We start from the raw sequence: 24,060 nt of genomic DNA on the forward strand, positions 1-24,060 counted from the left end.
CTCCGCTATCCAATCGGCGAGCAGTCCTTCTGAGTCGTTATGCTAGCCATCTGTCTTCCATGCCTGCTAATCCAGCCCATGACATATTTTTCGACGCCTCCTTTGATGTAGGGTATGCATGCCGCCCCTCCTCCCTACTACCACCGGGAGTCCGCTTCCGTCAATTGCTCCATTCTCTTTCCTTCCGCTTTCCTAAAACCTTCTTGACAACTTGGGGTACAGCACCGCCTTGGCTCCGTCCCCGGATCTGCCTGCTCAGAGACCTGTGTCGATTTCCGAAGGATGGTACCCCTTCACTTGTTCATCGTCGGGCATTTGCTGCTCTATGTGCACAAATGACGGTGCCACATTTATTTACACCGACGGCTCGAAAACATCGTTAGGTGTAGGGAGTGCCTATGTTGTTGGCGACACCCCAAATCACTTTCGGCTTCCCGACCAGTGTTCGGTCTATACTGCGGAGCTTTACGCTGTTCTCCAGGCTGTCCACTACATCCGCTGCCATCAGCGGATACAGTACGTTATCTGCTCCGATTCTCTCAGCTCTCTCCTCAGTCTCCAAGCTCTTTAACCTGTGCACCCTCTGATCCACCGGATTCAGGACTGTCTGAGCTTGCTCCACCTGGGGGCGCCTCGGTGGCGTTCCTCTGGCTCCCGGGACACGTTGGTATCTGCGGCAATGAGGCAGCCGATATTGCAGCCAAGGCTGCAGTCTCTCTTCTTCGGCCAGCTATTCAATATATTCCCTTCGCCGATCTACGGAGCATTTTATGTCGTCGTGTTGTTCATTTATGGCACGCGCATTGGTCGACACTTCTCCAAAATAAGTTGCGGGACGTGAAAACTCTTCCTTGTGCTTGGACCTCTTCCTCCCAAGCGCGTCGTCGGGAGGAGGTAATTTTAACTAGACTCCGGATAGGGCACTGTCTTTTTAGCCATCGACATCTTTTAAGCGGCGATCCTCCCCCACTCTGTCTTCACTGCTCTCAGCTGTGGACGGTTAGACACATTTTAATTGAGTGCCCCTATTTTAATCCTTTACGCTCCCGTCTACAGTTGTCGCCTGATATATCGTCGATTTTAGCAGATGACACGCGCCAAGCCGATCGCGTTCTCGAATTTATTAGTGCCAGTGAAATGACGTCGGTCATTTGAAGCTCTCTTTTTTGGGGGTCAACCAACCCCTTTCTGTAGAGGATTTTTAAGCCTTCCTTCTGCTTTTAGTTTCTCCAATTTTATGACTTTCGTTCCCATTGCTGCTGATTTCCATTTTCGGTTTTTTACCGTTTCCTAAGTCACGGACCGGGCGCTAATGACCATAGCAGTTTTGCGCCCAAAAAAAAAAAAAGAAAACAGGTTTGCTAACGGTGCCTTCATCTTGGCTCCTGAGAGTGACTCGTTACATGAAAAGATCAAGGTGACTGTTTACTGTTGTGACGTGAAACCATACGTCCCCCCTCCTATGCCGTGCTTAAAGTGCTGGCGGTTTGGCCACATGCCATTTCGCTGTACCTCCAGCACCACAAGCAGGGATTGCAGTCGTCCTCTGCACACAGGTGCTCCATGTGTGCGTCCTCCCACTTGTTTCAGTTGTGGGAAGCACCACTCCCCCTGCTCGCCTGACTGCCCTGTTTTACATAAGAAGTGGGGAATAATGGAAATAAACAATCTGGACAGGCTCACCTATCAGTCGAATCTCGATTATGGGAGCCTGGCTTACGGTTCGGCAACGCCTTCCGCGTTGCGGTTGCTTGACCCCATACTTCACTGCGGGATCTGACTCACAACTGGAGCTTTCCGCACAAACCCTGTAAACAGCCTACTTGTGGAGGCTGGTGTCCATCCATTGCAGATCCTGCGCCAACGACTACTGGCCGCTTATGCTGCACATGTTTGTGGCTTGCCTAGGCATCCAAATTACCGTCTCCTGTCCTCCAACTTGGTCGTCTATCTTCCAGAACGGCGGCCCTGGTCAGGGTGTAAAATTGCGGTTTGCGTCCAGTCTCTGCTCTCTGGGTTTGAGTTTTTCTCTCTCCCACCTCTTTTCTGGGCCCATATATGTATTCCCCCGTCGTGTGTTCCCCGCCCAGGCCTTCAACCTGGCACAAGGCCTGAAAGAGTCAGTCCCTCCTGAGGATCTCCACCAACGCTTTCTTTCAATCCTTATTGCGTTTCACGGCTCTGCCATAGTCTATACCGACAGTTCGATCGTTGCTGGTTGAATTGGTTATGTTTTTACTCTCGGGGATCGATTTGAACAATGCTTGTTGCTGGATGGCTGCAGTGTTTTCACTGCAGAGCTGGTAGCCGTCTCTTGGGTCGTAGAGTATATCTGCTCCTGCTTAGGTGAGTCCTTTGTCATCTGTAGTGACTCCCTGAGTGGTTTACGAGCTATCGACCAGTGTTTTCCTCGCTCTCATCTGGTGATGGCTATCCATACACTTGCCTATTTCGACCACTTCATGGTTTTTGTGTGTTCCCCGGGTTATGTCGGCATCCCGGGTAATGAACATATTGACAGGCTGGCCAAACAGGCAATCAGTGAACCAGCCCTGAGACTGGCCTTTCGGAATGTGATCTCCCGTCAGTCTTGTGGCAGAAAGTCCTTGGTACCTGGGGTGATGAATGGCACACCCTGCCTTCACCAACAAACTTCGGGTCATGAAGGAGAGTACAGGTGTTTGTGGCACTCCTCCATGCAAGCCTCTCACAAGGACTCACGTTGTTCTTTGCCGGCTACGCATTGGCCACACCTGGTTGATGCACGGTCATTTATTGCGCCACGAGAACCCACCTTTATGTTGCTGTGGATCGGTATTGACAGTGGTCCACATCTTGTTGGACTGTCCTCTTTTAGTTGCGCTCAGGCAGACAGTTGCACTGCCTCATATGCTCCATGCACTTTTAACAGATGACACTGCAATGGCAGGCTTAGTTTTGAGTTTTCTTCAAGGAGAGGGCTTTTATCACTCAATCTGAGAGTTTGTTTCTTTTGTGTGTTGAGTGTGGCCTTTGGCCTACGGTTTCTGATTGGGGATTTTAGTGTATCTCTTGGTGGTTGGCTTTTCCTTTTTTTGTTTCTTTGGTCAGCCAAACACTGTAAAACTCTGTGTGCTTTTAATTCCTCTTTTCTTGTCTTTGTCTGTGTCTTCCTTGTTCTGTGTCGTTTCTTGTCATCTCCGTTGCTTGTTTTTCTTCCTTGTGGGTGTTTCATATTCGTGGAAAAAGGGACTGATGACTTTTGCAGTCTGGTCTCTTCGACCCCACAAACCAACCATCATATTGAAATGTGTACTAAATTTCAAGCCTCTGTCGTGTACCAAGGGGGATCAGCTCCGCTGTATCTGGCTGCACGTACATTGTTAATTTGGAAGGAGTGGAGATTGTCTAACAGGAAGGCTTGAAGTGCACTTTTACCTTCTATTTTGAATAGATATATTTTTCATTAATTTTTGGAGGATTTTGGAGTTTGGAATTCAGTCTTGTTACAACAATCCTGTGTTTACTAATCTCTGTATCCATTTTGTTGCTTGTTATTAGCTCAGGATTATGTGTTGCTAGGAGATAGTATTTTTTTCACAACTGTTTACTATTGGAGTGGGCTCATTAGATAATTGCTCAAAATAATTTTTGGAGAATGCGTTTAACACAATTTCTGATGACATTTGATGCATGCCTCTGGATTTAAATGTGTAGTTTTGCCAAAATATTGAGAGTAAGTACAAGTCTTCATCAACTATAATTGTATGAGTTGGATACGTATTTGAAGTTAGACTAAAGTTTTCTTTGAACCTTTCAGCAGTTGTATCATCTGACCTTGGAGATCGGTTATTTTATTCCAGTTGTGAAGAATGATCACTACCCATACTGACTCACAAGAACTATCTACTTCAATTTAGTTGCAAGGTAAACTACTTCTAACAGCAACAAACACATCACTGCCAACGGTATTTAGCCTCTCCTTTGTGAATGCTGCTAGGTTGCTAAAATTTCGGCTGAACTTATCTCCAGCCTTGGTCAGCTTTCAGTGGTTTTCTATTGGCACTTGAAGCTCTTGTACTTCCCAACACAGCTATGACAATTTACAACTGTTATACCAATGGTTCCCTGATCTGCATTTTCTCTGTGTGTGTTTGACATGCATTCTTTGAGACTGAAGCCCTTTCTGTGCTTTCTTGAGACCCTCTGACCTAAAAAAAAAAAAAAAAAAAAACACCCAGTCCATGCCACATAGTGCGTGCTACCCATGTAGGCACCTCCTGCGTGTTATGGACTCCTGACCTATTTGGCGGAACCCGAAACCCCGTCACCCTGTGGTGCAAGTTGAGGAATTGCAACTTACACCCTTGCAGAACCATCTGAACCTCTTACTCAGACCCTTCACTCGGTTCTGTACCAGAGGGTTGCAGTCGGTCTTGTTGTCTATGCTCTAAAATCTAAATGGTGAACTCTACTTTCATCTTACAAGCAAGACTGGTTGGCAGTCTCTACCACTGCTGATAACCGCTTGTAACCAGAGGGTATCTCTTCTGATCCAGAGTGACATACATCATTGGTACCGACATGAGCTACCACCTGCAGTTGGCTGCACGCTGTGTTCTTCATGCCATGAAGTACTCCTCAGAGTTACACAAAACAGTTGCCGTTGGGACTTGTCACCTTTTGTTCTGAATTGCCCAGTGAGTGTGATTTCTTAGACGCACACTTATGATGTTGGTAGTAGGTGCATTGTATCAAGAGTTTAAAGACTGAATCATAAGGAAATAAACTTTTGAACAAAACAGTTAAAGTGCATAGCAATTTGGAGTAAAATTTTAAGAATATGTGGGTCTGATTCAATATTCTACACACTCATAATAAAGTGTGCTAATAATTTGAGAAAGGTTTTAATAAAATGGTTGGTGGTGGTCAACAAGGAAGATCAAATATTAGAATGTCTGCTGTGACATCTGATGGCCAACAGAGCATCTTCATAGAATTAATTTGTATGGTTGGTGACTGCTGCAGTTGTTGGGACAGAGTGCAAATAATCAGTTTTTGACTTCACTGTTCTTTTTTTAAAGTTTGTTATATTAACAGAACTTGTGCTCAAGGGAGATAAATGTCTTCACCTGTGTAGCCTACTGTACAGAGAAAACTGTGGCTGTTTTCTTTAGCTGTGTAAGGAGTCTTTAACTCTCTCTTTTAGACAAATTGTGTCCATACCTGTGAAATTTAATTTCATTATATTCAGTAAAACACCAACAGTAACTAATAATTCTTCGCCAGTGGAGTGTGTTTTGGTGTCTGTGTTATATTATGATTGATAACTGGTGTTATTAAGGAGCTTACATTGTGTAAACCTACTGTAGGTTTAAGAGGAACAGAAATGTGCTACCCTCTTCAGACAACATATAAGTGATTTGTTAGTACCCATGATTCTGCTGATAAATATTTAGTGTTCCAAAATGCAATAAATGAATCACAGTACTCTTTTTGTTACCTGATATAGTATTAATCTGTATTAAATTCTCTATAATTATTTTAACAGGTATCAACAATAACTGAACTAGAAGAAAAGATGGGTACATCAAAGAAAAAGGTGCAACGAAAAGAAAGAAAGAAAGAAAAATAATCCATCGGACACTTGATCCACTATAGCAAGGGATTATTTGATGTGTTTGGAAGTGAATTGTCAGATGTAATAGGTTATATATTTTCAATAACTTGACAGTAAGGATATTCTAAAAACTAAATACACCTTTCTGTTTTAGTCAAATTAAGTCATAATGTAAAAGCTGACTATATATGGTGGTTTTACTTCAGTAATTGGTCCAGTGTCTTCTTTTTGAGTGTATTGTGGCTGCAACCTTTGTGCCTCTACAGTTTTAAGATGGTCTCAAAGTTATGAAATCAACCTTATCTTATTTTGTGTCGGGAAAGGAGGGGGAGGGGGGCAGAAAGCCCAAACCTGAGGAGGAAAATGAGCTTGGAAGAGAGAATTTGCGTGAATTATTTTCTTCAATTTAAATAACTGTTTAAAAGTGGAAGTATAATATAACTGAACATGATATTACTTCTTTCAGCAGAAAGTCTATATTAAGCTGCAAAGAGTAAGGTGGAGCATAACCATCTTCACTCAGTCATCTTGTGTTAAAGGCCTACAATTCTATCTTGTAGTTCATGTGTAACTTTGATACACCAATGTCGGACAATGCTAGCAATAGAATCATCATAATCATCATCATCATCATCATAATCACCATCATCTTTTAAGACTGATTATGCCTTTCAGCCTTCAGTCTGGAGCATAGCCCACTTATAAAATTCCTCCATGATCCCCTATTCAGTGCTAACATTGGTGCCTCGTCTGATGTTAAACCTATTGCTTCAAAATCATTCTTAACCGAATCCAGGTATCTTCTCCTTGGTCTGCCCCGACTCCTCCTACCCTCTACTGCTGAACCCATGAGTCTCTTGGGTAACTTTGCTTCTCCCATGCGTGTAACATGACCCCACCATCTAAGCCTGTTAGCCCTGACTGCTACATCTATAGAGTTCATTCCCATTTTTCTTTGATTTCCTCATTGTGTACATCCTCCTGCCATTGTTCCCATCTACTAGTACCTGCAATCATCCTAGCTACTTTCATATCCGTAACCTCAATCTTATTGATAAGGTAACCTGAATCCACCCAGCTTTCGCTCCCATACAACAACGTTGGTCGAAAGATTGAACGGTGCTAGCAATAGAAAAAACAAGTAAATGGGTGAGGTATTTTCCGTTGTGTTGGGCATGCATTCATCGTGCACAAGGAACTTCAGATGGAGTGATTCACCACTAAAGACTTTCTTCAGGAGATGTACAAATACGAGGGCAGTTCAATAAGTAATGCAACACATTTTTTTTCTCGGTCAATTTTGGTTGAAAAAACCGGAAATTTCTTGTGGAATATTTTCAAACATTCCCGCTTCGTCTCGTATAGTTTCATTGACTTCAGACAGGTGGCAGCGCTGTACGGAGCTGTTAAAATGGCGTCTGTAACGGATGTGCGTTGCAAACAACGGGCAGTGATAGTTTCTTTTGGCGGAAAACCAAGGAATCTCAGATATTCATAGGCGCTTGCAGAATGTCTACGGTGATCTGGCAGTGGACAAAAGCACGGTGAGTCGTTGGGCAAAACGTGTGTCATCATCGCCGCAAGGTCAAGCAAGACTGTCTGATCTCCTGCGTGCGGGCCGGCCGTGCACAGCTGTGACTCCTGCAATGGCGGAGCGTGCGAACACACTCGTTCGAGATGATCGACGGATCACCATCAAACAACTCAGTGCTCAACTTGACATCTCTGTTGGTAGTGCTGTCACAATTGTTCACCAGTTGGGATATTCAAAGGTTTGTTCCCGCTGGGTCCCTCATTGTCTAACCGAACACCATAAAGAGCAAAGGAGAACCATCTGTGTGGAATTGCTTGCTCGTCATGTGGCTGAGGGTGACAATTTCTTGTCAAAGATTGTTACAGGCGATGAAACATGGGTTCATCACTTCGAACCTGAAACAAAACGGCAATCAATGGAGTGGCGCCACACCCACTCCCCTACCAAAAAAAAGTTTAAAGCCATACCCTCAGCCGGTAAAGTCATGGTTACAGTCTTCTGGGACGCTGAAGGGGTTATTCTGTTCGATGTCCTTCCCCATGTTTACACTGTAGTTTAGTTAAGCTTGTAATTATGGTTAGTGCTTGTGTACATAAAATTACCTTTCTTGGACTCGCATATAACCCTTAAGGTTACTGCATCAGTGTTTCTTGTGTCGTTCTAAGTTGTTAGAATGTTTGTTCTCTTCAAAGTTCTGGCATTTCCAAATAACACTTTGCTTCTGATATCTGCAGCTGTTAGCGACGCTCTTGGTTTTTACCTGTAAGTGCCTGCCACTTAGTCACTCTCTCCCATTCTTGCTAATCTCTCCCTTGTCCATAGGCACCCATCATGCTTACCTCAGCTGAACCCATTACCATTTGCCCAGCCTCTGTTTTTATACACACAACACACTAAACAATTTTCTGTAGTAATTCAATGTTGGAATCATTTCCCAAAAGGAACCATCCAACCTGGCATTCAACAGCTTAAACTAATGGTTACATTCCTCTGCTACTCCGGCCTTTCCATAAAACTCCTTACAGAACATCTGTTATTGTTCACACTTCTGGGCATTCCCACAACAGTGGAACCTTATGTAGTTTCTCCAGCTTTAACAAATTAAATGACCCTAGTCATGTTACATGAATACCCACACTTAGGGCCTGTTGTGTAAACCATTTGACTGTAGAATAATGCAGAAAGTGGCCTCAGGTCCAGCTTAACTCAGAAATCTGCATTGTATAATCATTAATCCTTGATAGTATTGCCATGAAGTATGGTCAACTTTGACTAGTGAAAATTTGTGAATGGAAGAGGCTGGAATACCTAAAATGCTCATTAAACTTTCTATGATGACCCTCAGCAAAACAAACTGTAAAGTAAAAATACAGGGCGAAATCTCCAGAGAAGTGGAAGTGAAGAAGGGACTTAGACAGAGTGACAATATCTTCTCATTGCTATTCAACCTTTGCCAAGAAAAAGTCATAAGTCAGATAGAGTTAAATCTTAAATCGTTCACTACAGTACCTACAGTACCTACCCTAACCCTGTGCTAGGTGAGGCCTATCAACTGGAGAAAGGTGCGAAGGAACTTGGCCTGATAGTCAATGTCGAAAAGACCAAGTATATGGCAATGACCAACCAACAAAACCTACCAAATCTCAGGATAGCTGACAGGGAGTTTGAAATGGTGAGAGACTTAAAGTACCTTGGGTTAACTATCACTGAGACAAATGACATTGGCAGTGAGGTGAAAGCCAGAATAGCAGCAGGTAACAGATACTACTTTGCCACATTACCCATGCTTAGGAGTTCGCTTCTATCACCAAAATCCTCATTTACAAAAAAATTATAAGACCAGTTGTCATGTATGGTGCTGAAACGTGGCCCATGACTGTAAATCGTGTGGAAATTATAGCAAAGCGATCATGTCAGCATACCAAAAAACCTGTGTAGTGCTTTAGATCTCAATGATTCATGTGCTCCAATAAATGTTAAACGAATCAATCCAGAACTGAACTATATTTGAAAATATTATGTTGAACTTATTTATGTACACGAAAATATTCTAAAAGTTATTACTTGTACACTATACTGTACACTACAAAAATGGATTTCCACATGCAACAAATATGATTCCACTTAGTCAGATCTCTGTCTTCGAAATTGTGAATGGAAACAAATTCCTATGGTGGCACTCGAATTACAACACATATAGCCACAGTACAAAAGTTATATTTAAACACTTTCCCAGTGAATTTGAGCTGTGATTTGAGAAAGGACGTAACAAGATTTACTTGTGGCAGTATTATTTTAGGTTGAGTGTTGTTTTTACCAAAGGAAATCAACTGTATCACAATGTCCTTTGGTGCACTTGCACGACTGCTTAATTCAAAAATTTGATATGGAATAAATGTGGTACTTCGTCCTATTTAATTGATGTGGCGTGCAAAAGTGAAAATATTCTTTTAAATGAGTACAAACTTTCAGTATGCTGGAATAATTGGTCAGCAACTTCTGTTAATCAGTACAACGAAAAACCAGCCTAAGTTGCAAAATTCACTTTTTTTATTTACTCAATGACAAGTTTCGGGCCAGAAACCATTTTCAAATCATGGTAACAGATAGTCAAAATGGTATCTCCGAAACTGCAAAATTCGCGTCAAAAATATATACATACAATGAAGTGCAAATGAACAGTTACAGCGCAACTATCTATGTGCGCTGTAACTGTTCATTTGCACTTTTGGCGGGTCTGGTCCAGGTAGAACATCCCTCCATTTTGTGGCAGCCACTTCTTGGTTTTTCATTCTGGCCCAAAATTAGAGCTTAAGTTTTTATTTTCACCTTATCAATGGGTCACTATGGTATGATTTGTTTAGGACGCATTCGCTATATTGGAATGTGGCTGTTTTGTTCTATGACATACCGCATTTTAGCGGCCTTTTGTTCGGACGACAACGAATGGTGGGTACGAAGTTCCGAGCTTTTCCGCTCTAATGTTTGTTACATGAATACGAATATTTTTGATATTCTCATGTAAAAGGTTTTAATATTTTTAAAATAATTCACAATGCCAGTATCTATCTCAAGGTCGTTATTCCTTCTGGATTTATTGTTACACAAATATTCGCCTGAAGATGTGGCTTTCAGTGCCGCAAAACCGGTAGTGATCCAATAATAAAGGACTAAATATAGCAGAAGCGTTTTATTAATACCAAAATTATTGTTTGTTTTTATGTTCTGTCCTATATAATGAATTCAGTGTTAAGTGGCAAAGTAGGTATTTTAAATCGTACGGCAGCATAATCGAAACAAAATGCTTTTGCCATTTCTGTTGCAGATTATTTCACAGTAAGCAGTCACTGAAGCATTTCCTAGCTTTTGCTAATTTTAAGCATGCAATGTACAATGCAGTTTAACTCTTTTTTATGGTTCAGGCAATTCTTGTACCTCTTTTCAAAGTTATCGACAAAAGGGCATCGTTCGTCATGATAGTACCGCCTGTGAATTGTTTCTTAGAGCGAAGAGAAATGTCAAGCTAGGTTAACACCTTAGTTTTGACTTACTAATTTTTTAGAAATTAAACATTGTTTTCCTCGGAACTGTGTACAGCATAGTACTTATCTCCCACTGCTCATGACATTTTATATAGAAAAATAGCCATAGAAGTAACCAGATTCGAAACTAGACAACCACAGTAATAAACACAATGACAACATAAATGATAGCGCAATATTAAGGAGAGTAATCGTGACGCCTAGAGTAATCCCATTAACGAAACAATGATACCTCTTCGAAGTCGTAGACGCTGCCCCACTCGATTTCTGATAAACGAACAGAAGGCTGCGGCCAGACCGTGAGGCTAGGCGCAAATTGAGACGCGTATAGCACGTGTGACGTCACACGACACTACAGCGCTACACGCACGTGCCGCACGAGTCGCGCGGGTCCAGCGCATATTGCTACGCGTACACCACACTTCGCACGCGCCGACTGGCGACGCTCTGCGCTGACAGAACCGAAGCGCGCGCAACCTGTTATCTTTCTCAAACGATTTTACAGAAACTATTCACTGAAAATATTTGATTTTTGCCTTACTTGTAGCGTTATGTGTCAGCTTCGTGGCGAAGTGCCCATCACCTCGCTAATGACCATTCTTATTGCGATGTACACATTTTAGTAAGGCATTACGCAAAACTCAAAAAGTTTGCAATGAAAATTAGGGGTCACTATGATTTTGCGTTTGGTGCGTATTACACCATATGTTGCTGCGTATGAAATTTAGGTAACATACTGAATTTTTGTTTAGACTTGGTAGGAGGTGGTCTATATTTGCCTCCGATCTCGAGAAAATGGATCCCATGTAGCGCGCTCACTGCCGATCCCACGCCCGCGAGAATGAAATACTCGCAACATCTCTCATATCTCCTAAACCGCTCGAGACATAGAAACAAAGGTTTGGCGAATGATAGCACACAGAGGAGAGTGTTTTGCCAGTTCTTAAACACACGGAACTTTCTTATCTATGGCGATATATCAGTACTTATACTTCCCTTTTTATTTATTTCACTCCAGTGACTAATTTTTTAAGAGTTATCGACAGTTAGCGAAACAAGAGTTCTAGTATGAAAATAAATATGAAATTTCTTCTTTTATGTTACTGTAAACCGACACTATGAGGTTTTTCGTAAGCTTTGGAGCTCTGTGATTGCCAATTACTTGTTTAATGAGGCACTCCGTCTCGGAATTCTGTCTCAGTGGCTGCTGTGAGATGAGTTTGACAAATTACACTGTGACAAAGGAAGTAAAATTAAAACAGTCACCAAGAGAAATGTGGCCGTTACTCACAAACGGTGATGCTTCTTCGAATGAGAAAAGGTTAATAACTCACACAAAAATAGATTGCCAATTCTGTTGGAATTTTGGTGGAATCCCCTTAACCCATCGTATTTTTAACACTGATCGACTGGAATGGAAACTTGCCAAAGGATTTTATTCCTTCTCTTGATCTGAGCAGTATTAAAATAATGACGAGCGTTCCTTCAGGCGGAATGATAGGCATATGCCAGATACTAGTTACTCACCTGCGGCTTGACAAACTGACAGTGTGTGATCGCGAATAAAATAGTTGTTACTTAGAAAAAATACAACTGATCTGTCGCACAACACAATGGTATTGTCAGCAGCGGAGGATAATGCGCGCGACAGGAATGCAGAAGCTAGCCATGTGTGCCTTGTGAGTTGGAGTTCGAAAAATATTGTCATGAAAGTAGATCTGCCATTGTCATCTGTACATCTCAACAAATTTAATATATCTAATCATAACACTCTTTTAGGATATTACTACTTTCGTAATAATAACGATCATTTTCTTCATTTGTATAGTCTGTGGTATAATTAGTTTATTAATGCTGATAATGTGCATGCAACAATTGAAATGCTTTTTCTCATCACGGCGAACCAATTAAAACATCGTTATTTGTGACTGCATTTCGACTGTTTCTAGCTTGTAGTGGAAATGTGATGTTCACATGCATGTAATACAGTGTGTCATATAACATTATTACATCGATATCAGAGTAATCACAGTGAGACTTCTATACTTCTTGGACGCTTTTTACCAGGAGCACAAAGGGATCACAACTGTGATTATCCCTTTCTAAATTTTTGTAACAGATCGTACAGATACGCCAGCATACTAGGCAGCGAGAAGATAACCTTGTTTTACTTTCCTGCCTTGATTCTTAATCACATGATTTTATAATATTCATTGCTTCCTTATTCACTACCTACTGTCCCTTCTCGCGACCTGAAAACATCGCGGAGGTATATGATTCAGTTCCAGCGGCCAATGGCTCATCAGTTACTGAAGTATCCATTTTTCTTGACAGAAGAAAAACAAAACTATACAGATATAAATAGCAAAAGTATAATGTACTAACGAAGAAATCTGGAGCGTTTAAATGGCGAAAAACGAAACACTACCCAAAGCCAATAAAATTTAGTACACAGTAAGGCAAAATTTATCGTATGGGCAATACTCGAGCGATCTAAGACGCTGCAGTCATGGACTGTGCAGCTGGTCGCGGCGGAGGTTCGAGGCCTCCCTCGGGGAAGGGTCTGTGTGTTTGTCCTTAGGATAATGTAGGTTAAGTAGTGTGTAAGCTTAGGGACTGAGGACTTTAGCAGTTAAGTCCCATAAGATCTCACACACATTTGAACAATACTACCACTGCTCATATGCGCCGTTCCTGTGTGAGCATATGGCCGGGCTATTTTTCCGCTCCCCGCCACAAATTTCCAACGGTGCTAGCGAGGCACGCGCGGCGCGAGAAACTGTGCCTCGACCACAACGCCGCGCGACCTGGCGCAGGCGCGTGTCGCGTCCCAGTCGCGTCGCAATTTGCGCGGTCCCATTTGAACCTGTGAAGTTACAAAAACGCGCGCTGCACTGCGTCGCGCTATACGCGTCTCAATTTGCGCCTAGCCTCAGAGTACAGGGGAATATCTCGGGAGCCACGCTTCGCCAGCCCTGTCTGCGTTATTTGCATAATATGTACCGTGGATAGCAATCATGTCAGCATTACTTTCCAAGCAGAGTTCTAATAAATATTGGCATTCTGTTGACATATAAAATTGTATTATTTGCTCCAAAACATGTAGGCCTCTGGTTCGTAAAAGCACCGTTGTTGATATTAGTAGCCGTAGTGATGTGTTGTGCTAGATCACGAGGATTGTCTAGCGGCCAACGTTGTTTCTTGCTTAGCACCACCCAGGTGTCACGTGTAGATGTAACCTTAAAATCTAACTTAGCAGTACAAAGGCCGTAATTGCGTATATTCATCGTGATGCCGGCACGGTAGCTCAGCGTGTTCGGTCAGAGGGTTTAGCTACCCTCTGTCATAAAAAACTGAGTGAAAAAAAATCGTGGTCTGAGGTTATAAGCATGGAGTTACGAAGTGGAAAGCAGTTGGTTCGCGTCCTGCCATATCCGATCTTTTTTTTTGGCCTTTCGCCTTCGCGCTTCTAAAAAGGTTTTTGGACTTCATTGTTAATTTTATATAAATATGTTACGTAATATTTGCTATGGTCATCTGGTAAAACGAACTGTCATTCAGAATAAAAAGCATAGGAAAAAACTAACAGATTTACAAAAGAAGTAAAAGGTAACTGTCTCCGCCAACGATAAAGTACAAAAGAAAATTGAAGAGCTGGCTCTTTTAGTGCACTTCCGCTGCAGAGGAGGAGGTATTTATTTAAGTATATCTTTACCCACCAAAACTAAAGCTTTTCGTAATTTTACAAGAACAAATTTTACTAATACTGACGCGTTTTCGAGAGGTTCTCGAAATTACTGGGAGTTTTGAAACATTTATTCATAGGACATAATATGAAAGAGCTGCTGCTTTAATTCGTCTGCTGGAATGGCTACCTGCCATTTTTAATGAAGCGACCAATTTCTGAAACTAGTTTGTCTGAAAATAAACTTAGCGTTGTTGAGTGACTTTAATGAACACGGTTGAATGTGTACGTTATTCCATTCAACGCTAGCTGGCTTCAGTTTTTTTTTTTCCTCATGTAAGTCAGCAGTACATCTCACTTTTGACATTAATGAAGCCATACTACGAAAAAGAGTACAGTTTTTTTAAGTAAGTTTGAGTTGATTCTTGCGAACACTTTCTTTCCGTTGTCCACAGCGCAGTCCGCATGAATGCAGAACTTTTTATGCTCATAGAATACATCGATTCTTTGTATAGGTTACATACAGTGCTTGCTGAAGCGCTATTGGAAAAACATACATTGCAGGAAAAAAATGCAACAACCTCAGACTTACGTGACACCAAGGCATAATACGTGCGTACTGGGTGGGTTTGTAGTGCTAGTGATTTCTCTCTCATGGTCATCGGCAATCAGATGGTTCTCACGAGGCTTCCCTGTTTTGGGCTCTGTAGGCAGTAACTGTGCTGAGTTGAGGTGAACAGTGGTTGCAGCATACATTCTGGGGTACAACTATGCCACACCAACACGTGCATACTGATGTTAAACAACTTCAGTCATTTCAGTGGGGCGCATTGTCGGCCTACGGAAAGCTGGATGGATGTGTTGACGGATTGCTGCACATGTTGGGCTCGTGTAGACCATGGTCTGGACGTCCACATAGTACAGACGCACGCCAAGATCAAAGCATTGTGCGAGCAGCTATGACCGACCGATGATCATCCAGGGACAAAATATGTTCATATGTTGCACCTGCTGTGTCATCAGCGACCATTGGGAACAGGATGCTTGCAGCAAGATTCAGATCACGTGTGCCTGTGGCCAGGCTACCACTGACATAACGCCACTCTACATCTACATTTATACTCCGCAAGCCACCCAACGGTGTGTGGCTGAGGGCACTTTACGTGCCACTGTCGTTACCTCCCTTTCCTGTTCCAGTTGTGTATGGTTTGCTGGAAAAACGAGTGCCAGAAAGCCTCCGTGCGCGCTCGAATCTCTCTAATTTTACATTCGTGATCTCCTCAGGAGGTATAAGTAGGGGGAAGCAATATATTCGATACCTCATCCAGAAACGCACCCTTTCGAAACCTGGCCAGCAAACTACACCGCGATGCAGAGCGCCTCTCTTGCAGAGTCTGCCACTTGAGTTTGCTAAACATTTCCGTAACGCTGTCACGCTTACCAAATAACCCTGTGACGAAACGCGCCGCTCTTCTTTGGATCTCCTCCGTCAACCCGACCTGGTACGGATACCATACTGATGAGCAATACTCAAGTATAGGTCGAACGAGTGTTATGTAAGCCAACTCCTTTGTTGATGGACTACATTTTCTAAGGACTCTCCCAATGAATCTCGACCTGGCACCCGCCTTACCAACAATTTATTTTATATGATCATTCCACTTCAAATCGTTCCGTACGCATACCCCCAGATATTTTACAGAAGTAACTGCTACCAGTGTTTGTTCCGCTGTCATATAATCATACAATAAAGGATCCTTCTTCCTATGTATTCGCAATACATTACATTTGTCTATGTTAAGGGTCAGTTGCCACTCCCTGCACCAAGTGCCTATCCGCTGCAGATCTTCCTGCATTTCGCTGCAATTTTCTAATGCACTCTAGTGTCATGAAAGAGAGTGGATTGGTGCTCTGCTGTGATGGGAATAACTTCTGTCTGTATGTGATGGATGTATGGATCTACATGTGTTCTTAGTCCAGTCAACAGAGGAAAATTATTGGAAAAATGTGTATACTCTCACTTTTTTTCATAGTGCTAGGAGGTAGTATCGTGAACAACATACTAAAAATTCTGACCAATGGGGTTTGAATGTTGGGATGGAGGGGCGTTTAAAGGTCATTTTTTATATTCTACTCGGAAAACAGCGGCTCCTACCGAAAATTTTTCGCAGTATTAACTCGAACTATATTAAATTTCCTAAAAAACAGGCCGTATCCATTTTATCCGCTAAGACAAATAGTTTGCACATTGCAGGTTATAAAAAATTTCGTATTAGCGATATAAAATTGTTTCTTTACATGAATTGTGCTAAAAACAAATATTAAGTGGGTGCCACATCTAAATGCAGTAGAGGCGTATTACGGGATAAATTTTGTTCTGGGGGTGTAACAGGCTGAAGGTACCAGGGCAGGAAGGGAGGGAGGGAACAGAGGGATGTGTGGTGTAGAAGCCCAAGGGTCGCCGGGTTGTGTTCGTGCACTTTTCTCCTTCATAGGTCTGTAAACTGAATATCGAGCACATGATTCTCGACATTATGTACCCCACTAATGTCACAAGAAGCAACTACAGTGTGTCTCACATAGTCGTACCAACCTCCACAGCATGCCTTACAAACCACTGGTGACATAATGTGCAGACATGCCTAGGGTATGTTTATTTTCCACAAAATGCGTTAACACTATATGGAATGCAGATGCTCAAATGATTCAAATGGCTCTAAGCACTATGGGACTTAACATCTGAGGTCATCAGCCCCCTAGAACTTAGAACAACTTAAACGTAACTAACCTAAGGACATCACACACATCCATGCCCGAGGCAGAATTGGAACCTGTTTCCGTGGCGGTCGCGCGGTTCCAGACTGAAGCGCCTAGAACCGCTCGGCCACTTCAGCCGGCGGAATGCAGATATGAGTTACTAGTAACACTAATACAAGCAACACGTATGGACAGAATCTATGTAAAGCCGAGTTCACACATGCAACAAAAGTGTGCTATGGTGAAACTGCAATGAAATTGCATGTGTGAACTCCCAGTTTTCATTGGCAGAACTTGAGAGATTTTGTCATGCCACAAGTTCAACTTGGCTGTACTTCGTTACGCCACTTTTCTTCCACCACTGCGCGCAGGTGGCTGTATTTAGAAACATGAGCACTCTGTCGCAGTTATGGTGTAATTGCTGCTGTACTCCATTCGATTTCAGTGGGTTTTCGTTTTTTGATGAAAAAGTCAAAACAGTGGTCGGCAGGTACACTTCAGCAGCTCCTGAAATCTGTGTGATAAACTTCATGATTTGTGGGACCAAGTACTGTAGAAATTGTGGATTTTATGCGGGAAACAGCCCTGGAGTTTGATGTGGAAGCTGCTGAAATAAAAATGTTATTGGAGATACCTAGATCAACGAAAACAATAAGATTCTAAAGTTCTGGAAGAGTGACGTGTGTGCAGATGTTGTTTATGCACGACAGATGTTAATTTGCCATAGCATTCAGCATTTTCGAGTTGTGTTATTTCTTCTATAAATGTGTTTTTGGAGCCTGATTTATCCCTGCGTGAAATCTATTTTCGCATTTAACATTTGGATTTCGTCTTTCTTGTATTTAACTCTTGTCGCAGCTCCAATGCCATAACGTGCACTATAACATCAATACCAGCCCATATAATTTCAATTGACGCTGTGTTGAAAGTCGTAAAATTACATAGAATCTGTGTCGTCCTGTGTGAACGATAGCTCACGGTGCTTCTGCAGAAAGCCACAAGCTGTGACGTGGCATTAGTTAAAGGTTGCCACAAATTCTGGAAATACCAGGGACTTTCAAACGTGTCAGGGAAGTTTCGAAATAAAAGCACTGGAAAAAATCTCGTTTTTGTCTCAGTAGATGAAATAGTTTGTTTACTGAGATGCCATGCGTTGTCGCTGGCAGGGCGTAGTCCAGTATGTGCGCGCCGCTTCCGTGGTCTCACATTCCTACTGCCCCCCCCCCCCCCCTTTTTCCTTCCTATCACTCCCCGTCAGCTCGCAGTCAGTGCTGCGACCACTTCTTGCCATTAGCCTAGCAGCTGCGGACGAGTGGCAGGGAGGCGTGAGGAGTGATTTGTTTGGATCTCATTCTCAGAGATTGTTGACGCAGCGACCGGAGACGGCGGTCATGTGAGCACGAAAAAAATGGTTCAAATGGCTCTGAGCACTATGGGACTTAACATCTATGGTCATCAGTCCCCTAGAACTTAGAACTACGTAAACCTAACTAACCTAAGGACAGCACACAACACCCAGCCATCAAGAGGCAGAGAAAATCCCTGACTCCGCCGGGAATCGAACCCGGGCGTGGGAAGCGAGAACGCTACCGCACGACCACGAGATGCGGGCCATGTGAGCACGAGTTGTCTGTCACAAATCGAAAGTACATACATTCACACAATCACTCAAAAGCTACAGCTGAAAATTTAGTTGTGAGAGTGTAATTGTCTTTTCTACGTGCCTGTCTGTGGCTAAGCAATCATCTTCACGGTGATTTGCTACTTATCGTCAATAGTATTCATTCTCAGAGTATTTGTGCAAGTTATCTGTCGTACGGATTGATAACAGAGGTCTCATTTCATCAACATGATGTCTGTGAAACACCACACGAGTGGATTTCCGCAACAGACGAAAACAGCAGGCTATTTCTGCGGTTATGTCTTAACGGATCGGGCCTGTCCGTCTGAAGCCCGTCGTTTCCCACTAAGGCTAATGCCACACTAGGCGATTTTCTCCCCTCGATAATAATCGCGGCTGAAAAAGTCGCCTAGGGTGCCACACTTCACGCGATTATAATCGCGCCGACGTAACTGTGTACCGCACAAGCGATAAAAATCGGTGGTCCCTGCAGTTGGGTTGCAACCAGCCACCAGAAACACCATGCATGATGACCTGTCATTCAAAACTGAAATATTTAGCTGCAGTAGTATTATATGTGGTTCGGCACTGCTAAAGGCGTAACCGTAACGAAAATGGATTCATCCAATTATTATGAATCGTCCAAGTGAAGGAAAGTTTTTGTTGCACAAGAAACTTAGGAGTTTTCGGGAGAAATTCATTGGTTATTACCACATGTTCGTAGCAACTTTCGACTTACTGCTCTCGAATATAGAAACTAACTTACAAAAGACGGATACCAAGTTACATGACTGGGTTGGTGCAGATGAAAAACTTGCAGTAACATTGAGGTACTTTTTTAATTAAATAAAGTAATTTATGGACATGAACATATACTTAACGTTAACATAAACTAGGTTAGAATGAAAGAGTTTACATACAAGCTCATGTGTGCTGCCTAATCACTTTTTACATTCTTCAAATGACAAGATCGAGTCTTCATCCGGCATTCCTGTATCTTGGTGAATACTACGTTATTGGACTCTCAAGTTTAGGGCTTTGTGTGCTTGTCGATGTCGACGTACTTGACGACGCAGTATTTATGGAGTAGTCAGTAGCAGTGCTGCTCTCTGCAGTCTTTCGGCTGTAAGATTTTGTTAATTGTAATGTTTTGGTTTGAAAGTCTAGATTATCGTCGGTAGTCATTACTTTTAAGTAAGGCAAAAGAAAGGTCAAAAACAAGTCAACAGGATCCTTTTGTGGTACAGCACAAGTTGAACTGTGCGCCAATACTCATACCAACTTTCTTTCAAATGGGTTCTGAAGTTTCCTTTTATTTGCTCTAGCAGAGGAAGGCTTAGCAGCAGTGCTAGGTGGCGGTGCACTGTCTTCATGATGCTTTTCCGCTTCATCATCCTCAGGAATAGAGGCATCATTCATATTTTGTGAGGTCCTAAAATTAAAAGAAACATTTTTGGAAAAACCCACGTCACTTTGTACTGTGCAAATGTGTGTGATGTGATAAGTATATAGTAAGTCTGTGTTGAGTAGGTAATTAACTACCATATCCATTGTAAATACATTTGTTACAAAACTGCAGAAGAAAGTTTTTACTTACTGCTTCAATTCCCGGCCTTTTTGCAGGAAAGACATCCGTCTATAGTAGTAATTTTTTTTTTTTTTTGTAGCCTTTGCGCTGCCACTGTTTTTATTTTTTTGTAATTCTTTCAGGCTTCCACTGTATTTCTGGCATGTTTTTCCACCGTTTTTGTACTTTTCCTGTAGGAATGTTAAAAATAATTATTCTTTCACCTGCTCGCTGAAATTAATTTATTTCCATTTACCTAATATTGTGTTTTATACTCATTTGTAACATGTATCTTGGAACGTGATGCTCCATGAAGTCTCTGCGCTATGAGTTTATACTAGGACGCTCAACTATTGCATCTATAATTGAAGATATATGCAGAGAAATGTGGAACTGCCAATGCTAACGAAAAAGGACTTACAAGAAATGGCTCTGAATTTTGAGAAAACTTCCAAATTTTCCTCATTGCATATGTGCTATTGACGGTAAGCACGTGCGGTTGGTGAAGCCCTGGAATAGAGGAAGTGAATTTTGTATCATAAACAGATTCATTCCGTAGTGCGTATTGCAGTTGCGAATTGTGACTTGCTTCCGATACATTAATATAGGATGATATGGACACGATGATGATTCAAATATTATAAAAGGAACTAACTTCGGAAGAGCACTTTATAATGGAAGGTTACCTTTTCCAGACGCCAAATATTTGACAAATGAACCGAACAATGAAAATGTGCCTCTCGTATTTATTGGTGACAAAGGTTTTGCTCTTAATAAACACTTGCTTGCGGTCTTTTGCTAGAAAATCACTCACATTCTCGATGAGTGTGTTTAACTATAGGATGAGAATTTTCCACTGGGCCATAGATGGCTGAAAGTATTATAAGAACTTGTTGCGTGGTGCTTAACTTTGTGCGGAAACATGATAGCTATTGGTTTGAAGATTTAACTTGTTCTCTGGAATCAATAGAAAACGTTGAAAAACGAGGTAGCAACCGTGGTTGTGACATTAGAGATACGTTTTGCAACTACTTATGCTCTGTGGAAGTGATCGCATGCATTGTCGGCAAAGATAACTAGACGTCTGATGGGGATGTCATTTTTGTCATAAGCTGTACTTAATAGCTGATACATTTCATGTTCACATTGTCATGTTACACTATTTGTTCTTTCAAACAACTCTTTGTAGTTTTCCTTTTAACTTTTGAAATAACTTACTCCATAAGACCGTAAGTTTTCGATTTTTTTCCAACTGTATCCTCATAACTTATTTTTTTAACCTTAGGTAATATTACTTTAAGATATTAGTAAGAAAAATTTGTACAAATTCAGAGTATTTATTTTTGACATTTTAAATACTGAAAATAGTCTGAAAGTGCCTATTAAAAACATATTTAATCATGCAAAGACAATTAAATTCTTTTGGCGCAACAGGTTTGTATGTATGTCAAACTATTAGAGGGGGAAGGAAAAAGAATAAATTACTTTTTTAGTAGCCAAAAGCCAAAAGTTGTGCCGATTGTTATGAAACTTTGCATGCTCCTATATACAAGTATGCACTTCTATCTTCTTACCTATTACATTTTGTGCATCCAGTGATAACGAGTTTCACTTCTCAGCCCCCAACAACATCTGCACACACCTTCTTCCATGCTTCTGTCGTCAGCAGACGCTCATTATAATCTTGCGATTTTGTGTTTTAGAGACAGGAATATTTCTCCACCTCAATTATTGTCAGTTCACTGTCCAAATGATCCTTTGGAACGATGTCTACAGAGTTTTTGGACATTGCCACACACAGACGAAACAGAAATGAGTGCAGTATCCTTGTGGCCAGACCCATTCGACAGCGAGAGTCGCGCGCGGAAACTTAATGGAGCGACAATTACAGCCCAGTGTGGCACCTTCCGTTTGCAACGTGGAGTTCCAATTCTGGCGCGACAAAAATCATTGACCTTCAGTGGAGAAAATCGCCTAGTGTGAAACTAGCCTAATGTGCAGGACCTGCGCGTCGGATCTAGTCTCGCCGATCTGTCTCCATGCCCGGTCAGCCCATGTGTGGCGTAATACGGCGGATTTTCTTAGTTTATCCGTGGAGCCAGAACTCCGTGGCTCCTCGGCACGCCAGAGGCCACGGGCGATGGGTTTCAGGAATTAAGACTCTCACACCACAAGTACATTGTACAGTGCGACATTTTATACACATTTTATTTATTGTAGTACATTTTAGCGCTTCGAAAGTAGTGTACATATATGTATGGACGATAAGAAAAGAATTGTGGCAATCGCGGGCGGTTTTGTATGCTATGTACTCATATATTTCTTCAAAGTAAAATCGCACAATACCTGCAAAATATTGCACATAACACAGTGGGTAATATCCAACAAAAACAAACATGGTAGAACAAATATTTTGTTGGCAGTCACCTATAGTGTCGGTTTACACAATTCTTCCGTGCCTTATACACTTCTTTGAAGAGACTTTTTCGTGTTCTTTATGAAAACAGTGAAGGTATTTTAAATCTGTCTTGCAACTCCAAGGAAATGTGTGTTTTCGTAACCGGATGTGTTTCGTTTTATTGAAATAAAACAACAGTGGTCTTAACGAAATGCACAAACCATTTGGCTTGCTTTCTCCATCTAAAAACAGTTCTTTACAAAAGTTGTTGATTTTAGTACTTAAGATCGTTGCTCACATGGGGAGAAATACAGGAGTCCTTACATATTTCTGAGATCTCAGAATTTGTCAGGGAAAAATGCTAAAACATGTCTGGAAATCAGGGAAATATTAGGGAATTTCACTTGGGGAAACTTTTTGCATGCGTGAACTTGGCTTAAATCTCTGCTCACTGTTCTGCTTTGCTAGAGGGAAAATTGATTTTTAGCCATCCTGTATGACAGCTGTAGTGTTCTTCTGGGAAAGGCAACTTTCCCCACTATGTGTGCTGCTCGATTTTCAGTACAGAGCCCCAGCATTTCCCGTCCAGTTCTTTTAGATGAGAAGACAAAATAGCTTTACTGGGCTGGTTTTCATGAAGTGGAGTCATTTTCAGTTTATCCCCTGTGTACTTTTTGCAGCTGTTAAGTGAGATTTGATGTAAAATAAGTTCCTTTAAACAATATCTGAGAAGTGTTTATTTTGTGTGATGAAGTCAGTGACCTTCATTGTGTTGTTGGGAAAGGGACTGGGCTGGTAAATGACGCATTGCTGCTGTCTATCGTTGACAGCATGTTGTAAAGGCAGATAATTTTGTTGTAACTTGGTGGTGAATTAATGAATGATCGGAAAGTTAACGCACTTCTTTCACCATTGTTACTGGTAGGCTGCATACCTACTCTCCATTCAGGAACTGCTGGTACTTGTAGAGTGGGCTGCACTGAGAGGAGACCCTTGCCACACATCCACAATATATCATCCAAGTGGGTGTGAATGTGTCTGATGGAATGGGATTGACTTGTGTTGAAGTCTCTGAAGTTGTATAACACCTAGGTAACCTACTTACTTTGTAGAGGCATCCAATTTAAGCCTCTGTTTCTCTTCAGATGTTGAAAAACCTGAGACTGGGATGATGCACTATATATCTATCATGCTGTGAAAAGTTTCCAGACTGTGATATTGGAGACAGTGACATAGACATTGCTGAGCACACATTGACACTAAGTTAACGTGGCACGGACACTTCAGTTCCAGTTGTTGAACTATTTTATATGATAGTTCACTTAACAACTGCAAATAAGCACTCACTCAATAAGCT

At 41.9% G+C, this 24,060-nt stretch overlaps 1 protein-coding gene across 1 annotated transcript in view; it reads left to right on the forward strand.

Annotated features, from left to right (window-relative positions):
* LOC126185021 (centromere protein S-like) overlaps positions 1 to 5,804 on the forward strand; it is an 80,467-nt gene extending 74,663 nt beyond the window's left edge. The window contains exon 4 of the mRNA XM_049927745.1: positions 5,531 to 5,804. Within this exon, the coding sequence (XP_049783702.1) occupies positions 5,531 to 5,614 (84 nt within the window). The 3' untranslated portion in view covers positions 5,615 to 5,804. The remainder of the gene's footprint in view (positions 1 to 5,530) is intronic.
* Positions 5,805 to 24,060: the final 18,256 nt, after the last annotated feature.

Source organism: Schistocerca cancellata, chromosome 4 (genome assembly GCF_023864275.1).
Source record: "Schistocerca cancellata isolate TAMUIC-IGC-003103 chromosome 4, iqSchCanc2.1, whole genome shotgun sequence".
NCBI lineage: Eukaryota > Metazoa > Arthropoda > Insecta > Orthoptera > Acrididae > Schistocerca > Schistocerca cancellata.